Source organism: Gallinula chloropus, assembly GCF_964237585.1.
Source record: "Gallinula chloropus genome assembly, chromosome: 9".
NCBI lineage: Eukaryota > Metazoa > Chordata > Aves > Gruiformes > Rallidae > Gallinula > Gallinula chloropus.
In genome coordinates this window covers 18,046,899-18,065,354 of record NC_140094.1, presented here as the reverse complement: position 1 = coordinate 18,065,354, position 18,456 = coordinate 18,046,899, and the positions used below count along the sequence as shown (strand labels likewise).

The 18,456-nt window shown below is 43.9% G+C and overlaps 2 protein-coding genes across 2 annotated transcripts; one reads left to right on the top strand and one right to left on the bottom strand.

The window, feature by feature from the left end:
* Nucleotides 1-1,052: 1,052 nt before the first annotated feature.
* Nucleotides 1,053-12,652, bottom strand: ZWILCH (zwilch kinetochore protein). The gene is given in 19 exon segments (XM_084267775.1): nt 1,053-1,450; nt 2,103-2,221; nt 2,311-2,406; nt 2,692-2,828; nt 3,217-3,245; nt 4,115-4,271; nt 4,491-4,570; nt 5,603-5,705; nt 6,946-7,001; nt 7,096-7,189; nt 7,499-7,570; nt 7,791-7,946; nt 8,250-8,329; nt 9,341-9,537; nt 10,210-10,328; nt 10,436-10,531; nt 11,778-11,829; nt 12,460-12,509; nt 12,511-12,652. Coding segments are annotated over 19 exon segments (1,842 nt in total). The 5' UTR covers nt 12,568-12,652; the 3' UTR covers nt 1,053-1,358.
* RPL4 (ribosomal protein L4) lies at nt 12,552-18,168 on the top strand. Its single transcript, XM_084267776.1, has 10 exons — nt 12,552-12,658; nt 13,886-14,057; nt 14,883-14,989; nt 15,482-15,620; nt 16,109-16,233; nt 16,595-16,724; nt 17,142-17,298; nt 17,411-17,494; nt 17,712-17,832; nt 17,918-18,168. Exons 1-10 carry the CDS (start codon nt 12,656-12,658, stop codon nt 18,101-18,103), a joined length of 1,224 nt encoding a protein of 407 aa, XP_084123902.1. The 5' UTR covers nt 12,552-12,655; the 3' UTR covers nt 18,104-18,168.
* The last annotated feature ends 288 nt before the right edge of the window (nt 18,169-18,456 follow it).

The following is an 18,456-nucleotide window of genomic DNA, read 5'->3' as shown; positions in this document are numbered from 1 at the left end:
ATATTTAGGCATGGAGAAAAGTTATTTGAAGTGATTAAAATCACAACAGCTCAATCAGATGTAAGTCACAGACTCCAATGGCTCTAGGCTTGTGTAGAGGGAACTAGGTTTATCTTGTGTGACTTTTTTGTGTGTTACATGCAGAAATGTGTATTCTAAGCAATCCAAGCACTTCCAGAATGTAATATTCCACCTCAAATTCACTTCTACAGGTAGGAACATCTGAAGTACCTGATTATAAAAACTGGTTCCCAAATATTGCCACCTGTCTGTATTTGTCCTTCTCTTGTGCTTGAATTTCCTCCTTGAAAGTAAAGCAACAAACTCTTTAGTTTGCACTGTATTTTCAGCACATGTGCAGATACTGAATGTAGAGTAGCAGTACACAAAAGCCAAAAAAGACCCTTTGTCCTTAGCTTCTCTTCAAAGGCTAACCATTAAACTGATGGTTATTAAGATTGTAATAGTAGGAAGGGGATAAGATGAAGAAAACCCAGAAGCAATAGAAATATATGGGGTTTAAAAACATGAATTGTGGGGTGGTTTTCCTTATGGTTACTTATAAATAGTTAATAATTTTTTATGCAAAATGTTTGTCTCATTTATTAATCAGCATATACTACAGTAGTTTACCAGAACATTACATACACCATCTAATCAATACAAGGGCATATGCAACAGTCTTCCCCACATATTGAAATTATTATGCCCAGCCAATTATACTGAACATCTGTTCCAGAAAGTTATGCCAGAGTGTACAACACAATACTGTTACATAATTCACTTTGCACTGAGGGAAGAAAGTGAATTTGAAGAGAGAGAGAAGTATATCTCTTGCTACTGCAAAGTATAAACACAATGACAAAGAAAATCAGTCAGAAGGTCACTGTGCCCTGGATGAGCAGCTTTCTAAATACATCTGGATGATGAAATGCCACTTAACACCAGGAAGACACAACAGTATTGCTTGTTTCACTGGGATAAGATAATTCATGCTTTGAACAGTGTCTGACTGCATTCTTCATGAATAAAAATAAACATTTAAACCCCCAAAGAGCAGAACTTTATTAATGCTTGTAATTACATGAACACAAAACCTACTGCTTTTTTTCAAGACAATTATCTTGCACATTTGTAACTGCACATTTATAAACAAACAAAGTAGGATATGTAGAGATGAATTGTGGCTGTGTGCTTCAGGCTGTGCACTTCAGGCATTCCAAAGCAAGTAACTCACCAAGATGTACTGTCCTTCAGAGCACAGAGTTTCTAAGTAATATTGTCAGAACACAGACAATACTGAGCCTTCCCTTTACTGCACCTTTCAAGGGCCTGCCTGGAGAGTAACATGCCTTTCTTTATACAAAATGCACCTGACTGCACTTAGCCATTGTAATAAAATACATCTTGTCTTCACTGCATTCCTTCACTGTAGAATCAGGAGACATACCTGCACAGACAAAAGAGAGAGAGATGTGATCAGCAACTCTTCTTAGAAAGAAGTTGGAGAAATCAGTTCCTGTAGAAGCTTCAAGAACTTGTTTCAGAACTTCAGTTTTACTGAAAGGAGCACTGCATGCGATTTTGGAAAAGCTTTCTCAGCATTACTCTGTCCCAACCCTCGCTCCAGAAAGGCAAACAATTTCTATGTCAATCTAGATACTTAATTCTCTTCCCCATTCTCATGCTTTTTGATTTGTTCTGCATTTGATTGCAGCAAAGCATGTCTTCTCTCCTTAGCACCTGCTTGGTTCTCTGACTAGAGGCCAGCATTTATTAACAGGTAAATCTCTTCAAACCCATTCTCAGATACGCTGGCAAAGATGTCTAGAAATAATTTATATGAATATTTGATAATCATGTCATATTTGGAACAATTCCTGTCACTTTAAAACAACTCAAAGGTGAGAAGGCAAAAAGTCACTTTATTAAAGAGGTGACACTATTTACAGAATGGATTTATAAATTTTTCATGAAAACCAAAACATTGATTCGCTTTTACTGAAGATTTCAGTAAGTAAAAGTTCAGTTCCACTTAACCCAGCCTAAAACCTGAATTTGAAATGTGTACCTTGCTTTATGTCACCACAAATATTCCTTACCTATGCTGTCTGATGTCATGTGTTCAACTGGAGGATTAGTAGTAACTTGCCACGTTGTTTTAACCTCTTTCTGTCCATGCCCACTACTTATTTCCACCCTCCATCTATCTGGGTGATCACTGATAGGATAATCAAAACATGTCAAAATTCAGTCAGGTGTTCAGTCACATGTGAATTTTAACTCTGCAAAGATTGAAGTATCTCTTACTTTTGGTAGAACTTCTTGACAAGCATTGGTCTGATCGGCAGCTGAAACACCTGCTTCTCATTTAGAGGGTTTTCCTTGTAATACTTCATGCAAATCCTGCAATGCAAACCAGTTAGTTACTCTGGAGAAATGCTTATGTAACACTGCATGAGCCTAGTGAAAAATGAACTATACTCTCAGATTTTATGTTTTCCTTTGGTTTTCAGTTTTAGTCACAAAGCAAAATTTAACAGGAAGATCCAACTGCTAATTCTGCAGTCTCATAATCATCAGCAATCAATCATCAGAAGAGTTTTTTTAAGAGAGTTTCTTTACAATGGTCGAAGAGAATCTATTTGTTATTTTAATTTAAAAAACAGTAATTATTTCATTTTTACTTACTGTGTCAAAGGGAAGAGGTTCTCATGTCTAAGCTGAAGTAAGGCTGTACAGCTGACCATTATTTCCAGCATATGGTGAAGTTTTTGCACGCGATGAACTTGTTCTTGTAGATCTACTGATGTGGAAATGAAGTAATCCTGGAACAGCAAACAGTTTCCACTCTTAACTGGATATTCAGTTTCTACAGACAAACAACATACCCTCAGTACACTAGAATAGTTCTCCCACTTCTTTTGAGAAGCCAAAACTTTAAGAATGGCCCAGCAGAGTCAGAACAAAGTTGCATGCTATCAAATTATGAACAAGTGTTCCCTGTCTTGCCTATCACCCACATCAGATACCTAGGAAATAATATATAAATAAGAAAACATCATGATGTCACTTCTGCAGTATATTGGTCCATCCTCATGATTTGCAGTTCAGTTTCTCAGCTTACAGGAGTTGTATGAACTGCATCCTATACGTTCTGCTCTTACTTTACTCTGGGTTCAGAGTTTAAAAAAGAAAAGAAAAGAACAAACTCACCAGGTAGGTTAATGTTGCAAGTTCCTGGCCTGTAAAATGAACAGGGGGATCCACATTAAGATGTGTCAGATGAAATCTAAGCAGCATTCAAGTAATCAAACAGGGAATTCTACCAAAGCAAAGCACAGTCACTACGACTGTGATGTTATTTCCTGACATGACTACTCCTTCAAGACAAGGGAAACCCTGCCAAGCATCATTGCAGAGGCATTATCTGGTTTATAAAAATGTGAAACAAGAAAGCCTCAAACCAGGATGATAAAACCAAAAGAGAAATCAAAAAATGAGCAGGTGAAGGAGAAGGAAGTGGGTAACAACAGTGGTAGAACATAACCCCCTCCCTGCAGATTCAGAAAAGAAATAAAGCCACAATACTGAAAACAGAGCCATGTTTTCAGGGAAAAAAAAAGTATTTTACAAAAATCACAGATATTTATTATACTGGAAACAAAAGTGGAAAGAATAATCAAAGATACCTTTCTAAATACTACAGACTGTACAAACACAGCTATTACATAAAATATCCTAGCCTGACTTCCTTTTAGCCCATAGAGACCATAAAGTAAAGAGGCAGAAAGAACATAAGGGTCTTACTTTTTCCCCTACAGCAAACAGGTAAGAGAACAAAACAGTCCACAATTAAATAAAACTGGTATTTAATTTACTTCAAGTTCAACCTAAAGGTTTTTTTTCAAACTGAAAATTATTGTTATTTTGAAACAAAGTAATTTTTTAGATTTTGAAACCCCAGACAACTGAAAAGTACAATTAAGGAGTTTGGAAACAGCACTTCAAGAGATGGAAGCAAAGGTGAGACCAAGGTTTCCAAGGGCTTGTTTCCTTCTTGGAGTACCTTTCCTCTTGAATTTCTAATCATGTGAACAGATACCAGGCTTACCTATGAAAAAACTGACATAATCCTTCTTCATCTTATCCAAACCAATCTCCAAGAGCATTTGAATTGGAGTGGTGCCACTGAGGGAAACGGCCTCCATTTTTCCATGATAAGACTGTTGAATCAATTTACTTAGTGAACTGCTACTCCCTTGATGAATCTAAAAATTAGGAAAGTTTCCTTGTGATCTAACTGTACAACACATGATAAACACTGTTTAGAAGTACAATGCCATGGAAACAGAGGCAGGCAAACTGTGGCAGGCAAAAGTAATTTAAAAGCAACACAACACAGAAAGAAGGAGCAGTTAAGTGACAAGATCAATATTCTACTTCAGAGCTCAAAATGATAACGTTTATCATGCCATATAAATACATACCCATGGCTGAATCTCACCGCGTTCCAAGGATTTTATGATCAGGGTGAAACACTCTATCAGCTCCTGATACGAACTGACACCTTAAGAAAAAAATGATGCAATGTTTTATTTACCAGTCCAGGCTTGCTCTCTAGCTGTGAAGTAGTAACAATAGGCCAGCACATGCTTGCAAGAATGACACCTCTCATTTAAAGAGTGATAGAGGGAATGTTGGGTCACACTAATTTTTGTTAAGTTTGTCCCATCCTGACTTTCAAAAGGGTTACTCTAAAGAAACAATGATCAAAAGAGCCCCTGAGCTGCATATGACTGATGTGCATCAGCAGGTTGTCACATAACACATTTCAGCTGCAGCCTCTCTCCATACATTGCAGCTCAATGCATGTTTATAAATATAACTCACCAGCACCTATCTAGAATATGAACTATTAGTATCTGTTTATCCAACCAACTGCTTCCTAAGCAAGAAACACATGGTGCAGCTGACACTGCTCTTCAGCAGGACAGAGCAGTCAGCATGGCACGTTGTAGCTGTGTAGTCTCCATGAACACAACAGCAGTTGCATTAATAGAAATGAAAGGGGTTTAAAAGTTCCACACTCCATGCCTCAAACAGAAAGGAGCTGTTGTAATCTGTGAAACATCTTAGCAAAAATTACTAACCTGAAAAAAATAGTAATCAATACATATTTTAACTGAAGGACAGAGTGGTATTACAAGAATAATATAGTTGTGTAGCTTTATCAACTTGAAAACGTCCTTCACATCTAGAAAGACAAAAAGTTTCATAGATCAAACTTTTCAGTTTTGAAGTAGCTGAGTACTGCTGATTGTTTAGAAGCTTTGACAATCAATAAGATGCAACACAGTACCCCTGCTAGATACCAGTCTACCTTTAAATGCTGTAAGCAAGTCATCATCTTACCTACCTAAAATTAACTCTTTAAGTCTGGTAATACCATAATTTTCTGAAGAGCTGACCAGCCCTTAAATCTCAAAGGCATTTGTAACATTTCACTGAGAAAGCAGTATGTTACAGTAGATGCAGAGAACAGAAGAATTTAACTAAAACATGGGGTGAAAAAAAAAAACCTCCAAACACCAGAACTTACTTCTCATTTTGCACCATAATTGTTCAGCAAAATCCAGGTCTCCTCGCTCACTGAGGATCAACTTTATCCAACTGTCCACAGCAGCAGTGTCAGATTTGACTTTCTGGAAAAAAGTAATAAAGGATGTCTAATATTCAAAGACCTTACAAGCTCAAAATTGGGTGCACATGACTAATTTTTTTCCCCTTTTCTAGGAAAATTACCACATAGGAACTACCAAATAGCATATTTTTACTTAACTAAGGCTAGTTCTTTTCAGAATTATCACACTAGGTAGTTGCTAACTTTGGACCAGGAAGGGAAGCCATCTATCCAAAAGGCTGTTGATCATAGGAAAGTAAAGCTCAACCAGACTGTCCAGTAAAAACCAGCTGCTGAGCTCAAGTCCTTTTTGCCTTACAATGGCATGATGCACAGTGCACTGGTGAATAGCAGGAATAGAGTCCAGCAAGCACTGATTAGGAATGTGACCCAGGCTACACTGAAATAATTAAACAATTATACATATATTTAAAGCCTGGAGAGACCAAAATTAATACATTCTCAGAACAGAGAACCCTTTTCCTGTTATTCTAAATATTTCTGGGTTAGTTAATACAGAGATTGTTATCGTTTTTAGCTTATAAGCAAAAATCACAGGATCACTTCTCAACAGGAAAAAGACCCATTCAGTCTACAAGGAAAGGGTTGGAAAAATAAAAGTAATCTTAAAGTAACTGGAGATATTTTAATTTGTCCATTGCTTTACAATGTCACATACCTCTAGATAAGCAGGACAGATATCCAACTGATACTATTAAACTGGCCCAAAATCATTGAATTAGTCAAGAAAAGCAAATTAGTGATAGAATGCAATGGCACAAAGATCAGGGTTCCTGAAGGAAACTAGGACATCATGAGACTGACAGGTTTAGGACATGACACACAGTGGTTAAGACAAGGGAGTGTGATTGCAGTTGAGGTAATACTGTTTACCTGGCAAGCTTTTCAAAGTAAGAGAGATGCAAATCAAAATAGCTCCACATCACTACAAATAAGTAAATAAAGCAGACATTGGTAGACCACTTTAAATAATAAAAACAATCCCACAGGTTGGTTTTCAGAAGGTAAAAATTATTGTGGGCTCTCCATTACCTATGGAATTCCTGATGTTGCCTGTAAGGCCTTCTTCCATTATTTTTACACAGCAGGAAAAGCAAGCAAAAGATTTATCTTCCTTTACATGTTTATGCCTACATATTTTCATATACACACAGATAACATACAAGATGTAGTCAAAATTTGAAATAGCTACTTCTATGGGAAATAAAGTGACTGGGCAATTGGTAGCCAATTGCATTTACCTCTGTTTCATTCTTGTTCCCAGACACACAATATCCACCCAGCTGCTTCTTCAAATCTAGCAGAAGAGAAAAATAAATTTCACTATTATGGAGCAAAATATAATCAAACCAATTGATAAAGCCCTGTGACATACAACAAGGAGCAATTACCAGTCAGAAGTTCCTGGACCAGTTCAACAGCTGATTCAGACTCTAATGGCCCAGGCCACTCAGTCACACCTGTCTTCAAACCTTCAGCCAAAGCCTAAAGTTAGCATCAAAACCAAACAAAGTCAGTTCTTGTTTGAGGTTCTGTATGTGTCCTACTTAGTTAGAATCATACATCTCTCTTTGCACATCTAACACTGAATTAAAAAATGTCTTGAATTTCCTGGCTTTGGTGTTCATGAGTTGTCCTCTTTGTATTCAAGATTGCTAAAAATGAACTCAAAGTTTGTTCTAAACTAAAAGCTTAACACTATCTTTGAAGCTTCTGATGTTTTGAATCAGGAAAGTGATTAACACATAAAATCAACACTGTGTGTAAATCTGTAATCTCTCACTTAATACTTACAAGTAGAAACTGCAGTTCTCTGTATAGCTGATACACAGGACTTCTGAGGTCCCCAGATTTCAGCTTAATATTCTGAAAGTTCCAGAAGTTTAAGTCAGTTTCAAACTTTAGTACTCAAGGTCCTAAAACTTTGAGTAAAATGCACATTAGGATAATTATAATTTAGATTACAAGCAGAGTGTGTTGCTTGTGTAAAGAATAATAAGCACAGATGTCAAGCTTATGTTCTATATGCTACTCATGATGTAAGCTGTGGCAAGAGTTTGGGTTTGTTGGCTTCTTCTTGACTCACCAGTGTGGCAGCTGAAGTTAGTGGGGGCGTCTCCAGAATCTTGTCTACAGTATTCCAAGCAATATCAACATATATATTGCTTTCAAATTCTACAATCAAGTCCTCTATTCCAGCAGCTCTAATAAGTTCATACTGAGCAAATCCTTTTGTCACCACCTAGAACAAAGAGATTAAAAACCAAACCAACTAAACCACAATAAAATCACCACCACGTTGATTGTTTTGCATTATTTGGCAAATTATTTTAAAAGCATTTCACAACACACATAAAAGGCAAATACCAGACAAATGCATTACAAGAATAGGGGTTCAAATGTTACTTGAGAAGAGGCTGTTGTACCACAGAATCGTGCTGAGTTTCTAAATTGAATCTATAATGCTTCCCAAAGCCAGTAATATAAACCCAAATCCAGAGGTTTTAAACTTAGATTGGAGACATGACAGACCATGAAAACCTACAGTAGATGAACGGTGTCTTATTTTATGTGCTGTTTTGAGCTCTTCCAGGTTTGCAAAATGGGTTTTGTCAGCTGTAGGACCTACCAAAGGAAAAAGAGTCAGAATCAAAAAATCATTTTGACTGAAATTCAAATAATTTTGAAGAAAATAACTTGATTCAAATTGACATCTAAAATGAATTATCATTCTTGCCTTTTTCATACTGACCTCAAGAGCTGGTGTTAACATATAAATGTTTAGTCACTTGGTGCTTAAGAAGTTCAGTGGCAGCAATTTAAATTTGCTAAGTTATCCAACTGGAGTGAAGGCAGGCCTGCACAGCTACTGCTGCATTAAGTGCATTAGAAGTTCTTTCCCCAGACACTGCATTGGGTTAAAAATATTTTTTTCTCACCTTTTTTTTCCCCCCTCATTTCTTAAAACAAGAAATATAGAGCAGCACTAAGCCAACATCACACAAAGGACACAGACAGCATCACTACATCAACATTCTGATTCAATGAAATGTAATCATGATGAACAAATTGATGTAGATGTAGCTCAAGAGACAATTAGTATAACTTTAATGTAAGAATTTTCATGGTTTTAAGAATAGTTCAGGAGAAAATGGCTGTAACCATATGAGTGGCTCCTGAGATCAGCTGCAAAACTTAACCATAACAATGTAACAGCCTTGAAGATAAAGAAGAATTTGTGTGTTTTAGAGTAGACAGTATTTGTGCGCTTTTAGGAATAGATTAGTTTTGGATTGTAGCAGAATTTGGCTGTAATCACATAAGCTGTTTCAAGAAAGCAGCTACAAAACTTAACCATAACAGTGCAACAGCCTTGAAATTAGACAAAGTAGGAGATAGGGGAGTCACAAATAATGAGACTAATGACCAATTAAGAGACAGAGCATATCTTGTTTTCAGTGAAAAGTGTTCCTAACTAGTTGGTGCAGGAATGAGTTTTTGGAGGAGCGATCCCCTGTGTGTCCAGCGCTGCACTGAAGGATCCCTGCTTCACAGTCACCAAGGCTAATGAGTTTGGATTCCAGCTTTCCACATTGATAAGCATTCTACATTTTATGTGTAACATTGTAACCTTACCATGGTGTGTAATCATGTGAAGATTCATCCCTGTGATTTTGTTTCCAGATTTGAGAGGTTCAGCTCCAAACCAACAAGTATGTTCAGGATCTGAGCCATCACACCTCACCCAGAGGGGAGGAAGCACAACCAGTTTACTTATCTTCAAGTGGGTCATGTTTGGATTTTGTACCATTGTATATAAGGACACCAACTGCCTAGAAGCACAAAAGGGGAAAAAAATAAGATGCCAGCAAACATAGCTAAATCTATCCCTTAAATAAAGCTTAACTCCTATCTACTATGCTTCATTAGCAGACACAAAATCAGCCTAAAAACAAGAATTATGTTCCTCTCCTTACAAGTAAAATAAATGAAGTCACAAAGAAGGGAGTAACATATCATAATTGAGACGATATTTAATATAATATTTTAATTTAGACCAAAGATGATGAAAACATAATAGAATTTCCTATTTCAAGCATGTTGGAAGGATGTCAGCTAAGCAAACTAGGCACTGTGTTTTGGTACCACACCTCAGTATTTTAATAACTGCCAAAGACCCCCAATCAGATTTTGGTTTTCCCCTCAAAAACAAGTAATGAAATATTAGTAAGCTTTCTGTGCTCACCTACACCCAGGCAGTCAAACTGACCTAATGAGACAGCTCCAAATTGCTTTTCCAGTTCCTTGACTTTCGTTACACTGTGTTAAGAATACTTGTAATCAGAGCAGGCCATTTGGCAGGATGAAAAATGGTTGCATCTCCTCACTTAACTAATGAGTACTTAATTTTGGGGAACTGAAAATAATACGAGTTTTGGCTATTAAGAGCCAAAAGTTGCAAAAGAAAATTACATCAAAAGGGAAGGCAGACCTTTGGTACTTACCTTGCTCTGTTGACAGAGAGCGCCACTGGTCCAGAACTCTCCTTTGGTAAAAGCTCAGAGGCATAAAAAGAATCATCTGAATTTGATTCTTCCATTGGGTCACTTTCCTCATTGTGTTGCTTTAGAGGAAATGCAGATGTAAGTCAAAAAAAGCAAATGTGTGAAAATACCTGACAGGAATTCAGAAGTCTGGGTAACATTTTAGAAGTTAGCAACATACACTTACTGCTTTCTGCAAAATATAGATCACATCGTTTCCATTCCAAAATTCCTTAATGGGACTTTTGCAACTACCATCAACCAAGCAGATCTCTACATCAGTCTGGAAAGAAAAATCAGAAAATAAAGCCTTGTTAATACACTACATGTAAACGCTGCATTTCAGCAAATTTTTGTATGAGCAACTGCAAAACTAATTCCACAGGCTGTTTTCCATTCACTTTCCATTGCAACTATCCATGAATCCAAGGCAGCTCTACTGCAGCGGTGGAATCAAGTAAGTACCATAAGTGGAATCACATCAGCTGTGAAGATGCAACACCTTTCAAGTAGCTGACGTAGAAAATTTAATCTAACAGGTTGATTCTGTGAGAAACTGATGTTTGGTTTGATGAACAAAACTTAAAATAATCTGATATATGAGGGATTGTTGTTGTCAAGTAGCTACTTAAAGAAGCTTTAAATACCAATTAATCACTTCTCCAAATGTCTCATGAGAGAAAGGGACACCAATCCCTACTCAGGGTTTTGCACACACACAGAGTATTGCTTGATTTCTCACATCTAGTCAGTTTTTCACTTTACTGTATCTTTATAGAATCAGATAACATTAGGAGTTGAAAGGGACCTCAAAAGCTCATCTAGTCCCAACCCCTACCAGAGCAGGATCAGCCAGACTAAATCACACAGGAATGCATCCAGGTGGGTTTGAATGTCTCCAGAGAAGGAGACTCCCCAGCCTCTCTGGGCAGCCTGTCCCAGTGCTCTGTCACCCTCACAGTGACAAAGTTCCTCCTGACGTTCCCACGGAACTTCCTCTGCTCCAGCTTGTACCCACTGCCCCTTTCCAGTCATCTTTATGTTGCAGAAGAAGCAATTACTGTTTTCATACAGCTACCCCACTCCCCATAATTTCAATAACAAGCATGCCACCAGAAGCTGCAAGTTTAAAGCACGAAAACACCAAGTGTGGGCACACAGCTGCAGCGAGGGGCACCTGCTGCAGCTCTTCCCTCTCCTCTCTTCCCAGCAGCCACCCACCTTCAGCACTCTCCACAGGACCTCCATCCCTAACGCTCCCACGGGAACTTAATCCTTATAATCACTTTTAAACAAGTTAACTGGCAACAGGGGGAGGCAGGGAGGGTGTGGCTGAGCTGGCGGCACTCTGGTGCACGGAGCTTCTCTGTCCTGAGGTAGAGGCAGATCTAAAGTGGCTTTGCTGAGGTAAACTTTCCCTTTTGTGGAATCTATTTCGGTTGCTGATGGATGGACGGATGGATAGCTGCATGTTTTAACCGCACAGACTCCGGTTATGCAGCTGGATTTGCACGTTTGTATGTATTTACCTCAAAGAGACAGGGGTGCTCAGGGACACTTTCCTTTCCGTCTTCGTATATTCTGAAAGAAAACGCCGAGGCACGTCAAGCTGCTTTCCCCCCCCCCCGCTCCTCACGGAACACGCAGCTCAACGGCACAAACCCCACGACACGGCCCCACGACCAGCAGCCCCCTCAGCAGCCTGCCCGCCAAACGCCGCCCCACCCGGCACCCCCGGCCCGGCCAGCCTCCGAGCCGCCTCCCGCAGCGGAGAGGCCCCCTCAGGGCAGAGACCCCGTCCCCCGCGCCGAGCCGAGACCCACCGGAGGAGGCGGCCGTGCAGCTCAATAGCCGCCCGCTGCAACCGCTCGGCCGCCATCGCCGCCCGCCACAACCGAACAGCGCGCCTCGCCCGCCCCCTCCCGGCGCTACATCCGGGGCGGCGTGCGCGCTGAGGCGAATGTTCTAACTTTCCCTTCGCAGAGGCGGGCTTTGTGGGGGCTTGGAGGGGGCTTCACCCAGCCCACCGCCATCCCCTCACCCTCTCGCCCCGCCCGCGGGAGGCAGAGGGAAACGCCTCAGGAGTTTTATCACGGCCCGTGAGAGCCGCCAGCCCCTCACGCCGAATACCTCCGCCAGAAAAAAAAGAGTCCCCCCTTTTGAGGGGCGGCTGAAAGCGACGGAGGCGGCTGAAGGGAGAGGACTCGGTACCGCGGGTCGCGGCGTATAGGAAGGAGGCTCGGGACGAGACCGGGGTCAGCAGCCGGCCGGCCGGTGTGGCGGGAGACGGCGGGCAGGGTGCGGAAGGACATCGCTCATAGCCAGGAGAGAGTAACAAGTCCTTCCTTTTCCGGTCGGGGCCGCGGCGGAGACGGGAGGGAGCACGAGACGCTCCCCCGCCGCCACCATGGTGAGACGGAGGCCGCGTGGCCGCGGCGGGGCGAGGGGGGGCCCGGGGCTGCCGGTGGTCGGGGTGGGCAGCGGGTCGCGGTGGTGGGAGCCAGGCCTGGCGGACGGAGCCGTGCCGCGGGCAGCCCGCGAGCGGGAGGCGTGGGGCGGCCGGCTGGCCGCCATTTTGGAGCCGTCAGCCGTCGGCCCGCCGCGTGGAGCCCGTGTGGGGAGGCCGGGCGGGCTGGCGGGGCCGAGAGCTCGGCTTGGGCTGCTGGAAGGCGCCCTTTTTATTTCGGCGGGGCGGGAGATGAGGGCTGCGTGGCCCTCCGGGAGGGCTCGCGTCTCTCTGAGGTAAAGCCGCGGGGAAGCCGATGAGCTCGAACGGAGCCAAGAGGACGGATCCTGTAGCGCCTGTTTGTAATATTTTAAGTATATTTTTTGTTACTGCAGCTCTGAGCCAGGCTTTAAAAGGCCTTGCTCGGGAACCAGGTTGCAAACGAAACCGATTTTCTCGCTGATCGAATTCAGGTTGCGATCTGTTTCCTTCCCCCTCGTGGCGTTTACAGCTCCAGGAGCCAGGGCTCTGCTTGTAACCAGCTGTAGGTACACAGACAGGACTGACTTTACAATTATTTAAAGGCTGCTCTTCAGACTGAGAAGCTATTTGACGTTTCTTACAGCTTTTTGAAAGGAAACAGGCAGCTGAATTTTTCACCTCACAGATTTTGAAGCACCAGGGATTGTTCAGAGGTCCCAGACTTAACAAAAAGATTCCCTCTGATGCTTAGTTTACTTGCTTGTAGTCAGTGTGAGTCCCTGTGTTGACTTGGAGAAGTTGCTTGCAGCACTTAAACTGCTAAAGATTAATCTAACAAGCCTTTGGCAAGCTGAATAAAAGCAGGTGGGTTTTATATAGGCTTTTTCATAGAAGCTGGGAAAGTTTAGAAGGTGTTTCTAAAGAGCCCAGAGATTCAATTCTAGATCAATTTTGCTGAGATGACTTGGAAGTCTAATGAATTTCGCACCTGAAGTACAGCTTTCTAAAAGTGCAGAGTGCTGGGGAGTGGAAATTATTGCTGTGATGATGTAATTTGCGTCTTATCCAGTGTCCAGTGACAGTTGCCTGCTGTCAGCGTGCTGGCACTGCTGAGCTGAAGACCCCTTCGTTCTGAGCAATACCCGAGGCATTTGGATGCCAGTGATGGTGATTTACTTGTGTCCTGATGCCTTTGTTTCCTCTTTCCAGGCTTGTGCTCGACCGCTAATATCCATCTACTCTGAGAAGGGAGAAGCATCAGGCAAAAATGTCACCTTACCTGCGGTGTTCAAGGCTCCCATCCGCCCTGACGTTGTGAACTTTGTTCACACCAATATGCGGAAGAACAACAGGCAGCCCTACGCTGTCAGTGAACTTGCAGGTACGGCAGGGCCACAGAGTGGGCAGAAATACTGGTGATAGCCTTGGGTGTTCACAGAGGCAGACTAGAACTGGCAGCCTTTAGAAGTAAGGGCAGTGCAGGTCGGTGGGATTCGGTGTAGGAGGCAAGGTGACTGTTCTGATCCTGAACACTCCTGATTTTAAATCATACAAAGTAAAACTTGTTTGTTATTCTGAAGAGCAGTGAGGTATTGGGAAAGCCTTGAGGTGCTCTGGTGTCTTATCTGGAGCGTATGTTTCTGAAAGTGTTGGTAGTGCCTCGGTCCATGTGTGGCATCTGCCCCTTTTCTGAGAGGAACGCACAAGTGCCTGACAGTATTTTGGGCCAAAAACTGCTGAAAACCTGCCCTTTATAATCTCTGCTCCATGCTGACTGTATGAGATTTACCAAGAAGAAACCTCTGCAGATGGGTGTTTAGAGTTGCCTCGGAAGCTAGTGGGTGCAGATAGCTTCTGCTTCCCAGGAAACTCATGCCAGGAACACCCATTTGTCTGTAGTTCTGATGGTGTTCACAGAAGCATTTTAACCCACTAGGAACAGCCAATTCAGACCTCCAACTTTTGAGGATCAGGCTTAGAAAAATCACTATGTAAATGGGCTTGCTTCTGACCTAAGCAGATCTTTAATTCAGTAAGTTAATTTGTCTGACTGGGATTTGTTTTGCCAAAATGATGAGATTCCACTTCATTGGTCCGTGTTTCTGAACCCCGTGATGACAGTGGAAGCTCTGATTGTTCTGCCTGACTGCAGTTTTATTACAATTACAATGTTGTCACTCTCTAAATTAGAATCTTTCTGTTCCAGGTCACCAGACCAGTGCTGAGTCATGGGGCACTGGGAGAGCTGTTGCTCGTATTCCTCGAGTACGAGGTGGTGGAACCCACCGCTCCGGCCAGGGTGCCTTTGGAAATGTATCCTTTCCTCACTGCCACTTGGATTGAGTGTAAAGCTGAACTCACAGAGCAGAAATGTTATTTTGTTATATATTGTTTTATATCTATGCTGTTATATATGTTATAAAACATGAAATGGAATCTCCTTGAGGTACTGGCTACCTACGGTGATCTGGACCACCCAGTCTAAAAAAACCTGCAATGTGATTAGAACCTTCTGTGTGCACATTCAGACTTGCTTTAATGAACAGAAGCTTTCCCTGATGAACTCATTGATTGATTAGGGGGTTTTTGTCCCCCCTGCAGAAGTGGGGGATATCTTGAGTCATGTGATTCATCCCATCTTGCTGTGATGCCGTAATTTGCGTCTTACTCTGTGCTCAGTGACAGTTGCCTGCTGTCGGTGTACTGGTACAGATGGTTGACGAACAATTAACACTGAGCAAGGAACAGTGTCTCACATGGGACAAAGCAGCTTTGGAAAGGTTGTTCTTAACTGCTGATGCATAGATGTGTCGTGGAGGCCGCATGTTTGCCCCAACCAAGACTTGGCGGCGCTGGCACCGCAGAGTGAACACGACTCAGAAGCGTTACGCCATCTGCTCCGCTCTGGCAGCGTCTGCTCTTCCAGCGCTCGTCATGTCTAAAGGTGGGAATTCTGTCTGGAAAAGCTTGCCTGCAGTTTTGCTTTGCCTGAGCCGTATCAGTACGTGATGAGTCAGAATGCTTCTCAGAACTGAGTTCTCCTTCATGGAGCTAGAGGCAGTCTGCATGCTGCTGGGAGGAGGGGTGCTTCTCTCCTGTACAGCTCGGGGAGGTGCTTTGTGGAGCTGGGCGATGCTGGGGCACTTCGTGCACGTTCCTGACCTGAATCTTGTCCATACAGTCTCTGGGAACTGAAGTGGTTTTGAATCCCACTGCAGTTCACGTTCCACTTCTGTTCACATCAGCTAGACATTTGGTTAATATTTACTCAGGTATGGAAAGTACCATCGGAGGCAGCGCTGTAAGACTCCACTCCTGTAGTTACAGTGCCTGAATTTAAATTCCACTGTTGATTGAATACAGAGTAACCCTGAGAAATGTGTTCAGCCAACGTCAGTGGGTAACTCGGGTGTCTTGTCCACTCCTCTGCAGGCCACCGCATTGAGGAGATCCCAGAACTTCCTCTGGTTGTGGAGGACAAAGTTGAGAGTTACAAGAAAACCAAGGAAGCCGTTCTCCTCCTTAAGAAGCTTAAGGCTTGGAATGACATCAAGAAGGTGAGTTGCCACAGGTGTGTCCTTCAGAGCAAAACCCAGGGGATGTGACCGTGCCGCAGCTGCAGTAGGAATTCCACCTGGTTCTGCTGTGATGCCACTAGAAACCCCTGAAACTACAAGAAGCTACAGAAGAGTTTCAGCAAAGCAAATTTCTCACTCTCTTGCTTTACTATGTTGCCTTCATTTCAGCATTATGAGGGTTTTTGGAAGCTTCTTGCCTCTTAAGAATGATGAGCTTCTCACTGGTCCGTGTTTCAGATCAGCAGTGATGATTGTGAAGTTCTGACTAAAGCGGTTTTGTTGCATCTTACAAGTGGAGTTGGGATGAGTTGGAATACTCAGGGCTTGTGGTGTTCCCTAGGTTTATGCCTCCCAGCGTATGCGGGCTGGAAAAGGGAAAATGAGGAACCGCCGTCGCATCCAGCGCAGGGGACCCTGCATCATCTACAACGAGGACAACGGCATCATCAGAGCTTTCCGGAATATCCCAGGTAACGCCGCTGGGGGAACTCTTCCTCTGCTGTTGGGAAACCACTGAGAATGATGAGATTCCACTTCATTGGTCCGTGTTTCTGAAACACATGATTGTGTGGAAGTTCTGACTTGCCGGAGTAGGTAGCAGGCTCCTTCTGAGAGTCTGGTTTGGTGATGTTGAGGGTGTTAACTGACATTTTGTGGCTGTTTCCAACCACAAACTGCACATGGAGCAGGTAAAAATGAGGCTGTTGAGTTGGCTTGCTGGGAAAAGGCTGATGGTTATTTTTAAGAAGTTGTTTTCACGTGTGTCCGTAACCTCATCGTGAAGAAGCTCTAGTAAGCCCTGTCTGTCCCTGCATGCTTTCTCATCTCTTTATTTCTTCGCCTTGATCTGAACCCCAGAGTAAAGGGATTGGTTTGGTTTTGTGCAGGAATTACTCTCCTGAATGTGAGCAAGCTGAACCTGCTGCGCCTCGCTCCCGGCGGCCACGTGGGGCGTTTCTGCATTTGGACGGAAAGCGCCTTCCGCAAGCTGGATGATCTGTACGGCACCTGGCGCAAGCCGGCCACGCTGAAGAGCGACTACAAGTAAGAGAGGGTGGTGTCGCGGACCTGGGAGAGCCGTGTGTTCAGGGGTGGACAGCGGGTGCTGGTCAGCGCTGTCGCTGAACTGGCCTGACACAGGGATGTTTGCTTGCAGCCTGCCGATGCATAAGATGACCAATACGGACATTGGAAGAATCATGAGGAGCCAGGAAATCCAGAAGGCGCTGCGTGCTCCCAAGTAAGGCTCTGTCAGGGGAATGCAGTGTGCTGGCCAGGCACAAGGCTTGGCAGTGAGACCACAGATCTCTGTGTTAAGGCATCAGATGGGGTTGGGCTTCCCCTCAGCTTCTAGGTGTTAATACAGGGAAGTGGGTTCCCCAAACTGGGGTTCCCCATTCCTGGGAGAATGGAGCAGAGCTTGACCCGTGCTCGTGACACACGTCTGCTCCTTGCAGGAAGAAGATCCAGCGTAGAGTCCTGAAGAAGAATCCTCTGAAGAACTTGAGAATCATGATCAAGTTGAACCCCTATGCCAAAACGATGCGACGCAACACTATCCTGCGCCACGCGCGCAACGTGAGTGAGCACACAAGGGGGTGACAGGTTGGGGGTGGCTCTGATCCTTCCCAGCCAGTGCTGATGCTCTTTCTGTCTCCTTCAGCACAAGCTCAAGGAAGAGAGGAAAGCCAAGGCCAAGGCCAAGCTCGCCGCCAAGGTCCCTGCCAAGGTCCCGGCTGACCCCAAGGCAAAGACTGCGGCCAAGACCAAGACTGCAGCCAAGACCCCTGTGAAGGGCAAGGGCAAGGCTGAGCCCAAGGCCAAGGCTGAGCCCAAGGCCAAGGCATAGGCAGCCCGCGGTGCTGCAGCCGCCCGCACCGTGCGTTTGCAACCAATAAACCCCGTTGGAACACAGCTGCTCCGGGAGCCTGACGCGTCTTTCCGCGCTGCGCCGCGGCGGGCGGGTGTGAGGCGGGAGCGGCCGCGGGGCCGGGCGGGAGCGGCGGGGCCGGGCCGGAGCGGCGGGGCCGGGCCTCGCCCTTTGACGCGCTATGGCGATGAGCAGCCAGGCGGTGGCAGCGCCCGCCTGGAAACGTGCCCGTGGCGGCGGCGTGGCGACGTCATGACGTCGCCTCGGCCGCAACTCCGCCCGCACGGCAGGGGGCGCCGTAGCTCCCGCTTCCCGCCGGCGGCGCGCGGCGC

Bases quoted from the DNA above. Each gene is read 5' to 3' on its own strand.
- RPL4 (XM_084267776.1), top strand. The intron at 16,725-17,141 runs GTAACGCCGCTG...GGTTTTGTGCAG, and splicing joins AGCTTTCCGGAATATCCCAG to GAATTACTCTCCTGAATGTG. The intron at 17,299-17,410 runs GTAAGAGAGGGT...GTTTGCTTGCAG, and splicing joins ACGCTGAAGAGCGACTACAA to CCTGCCGATGCATAAGATGA.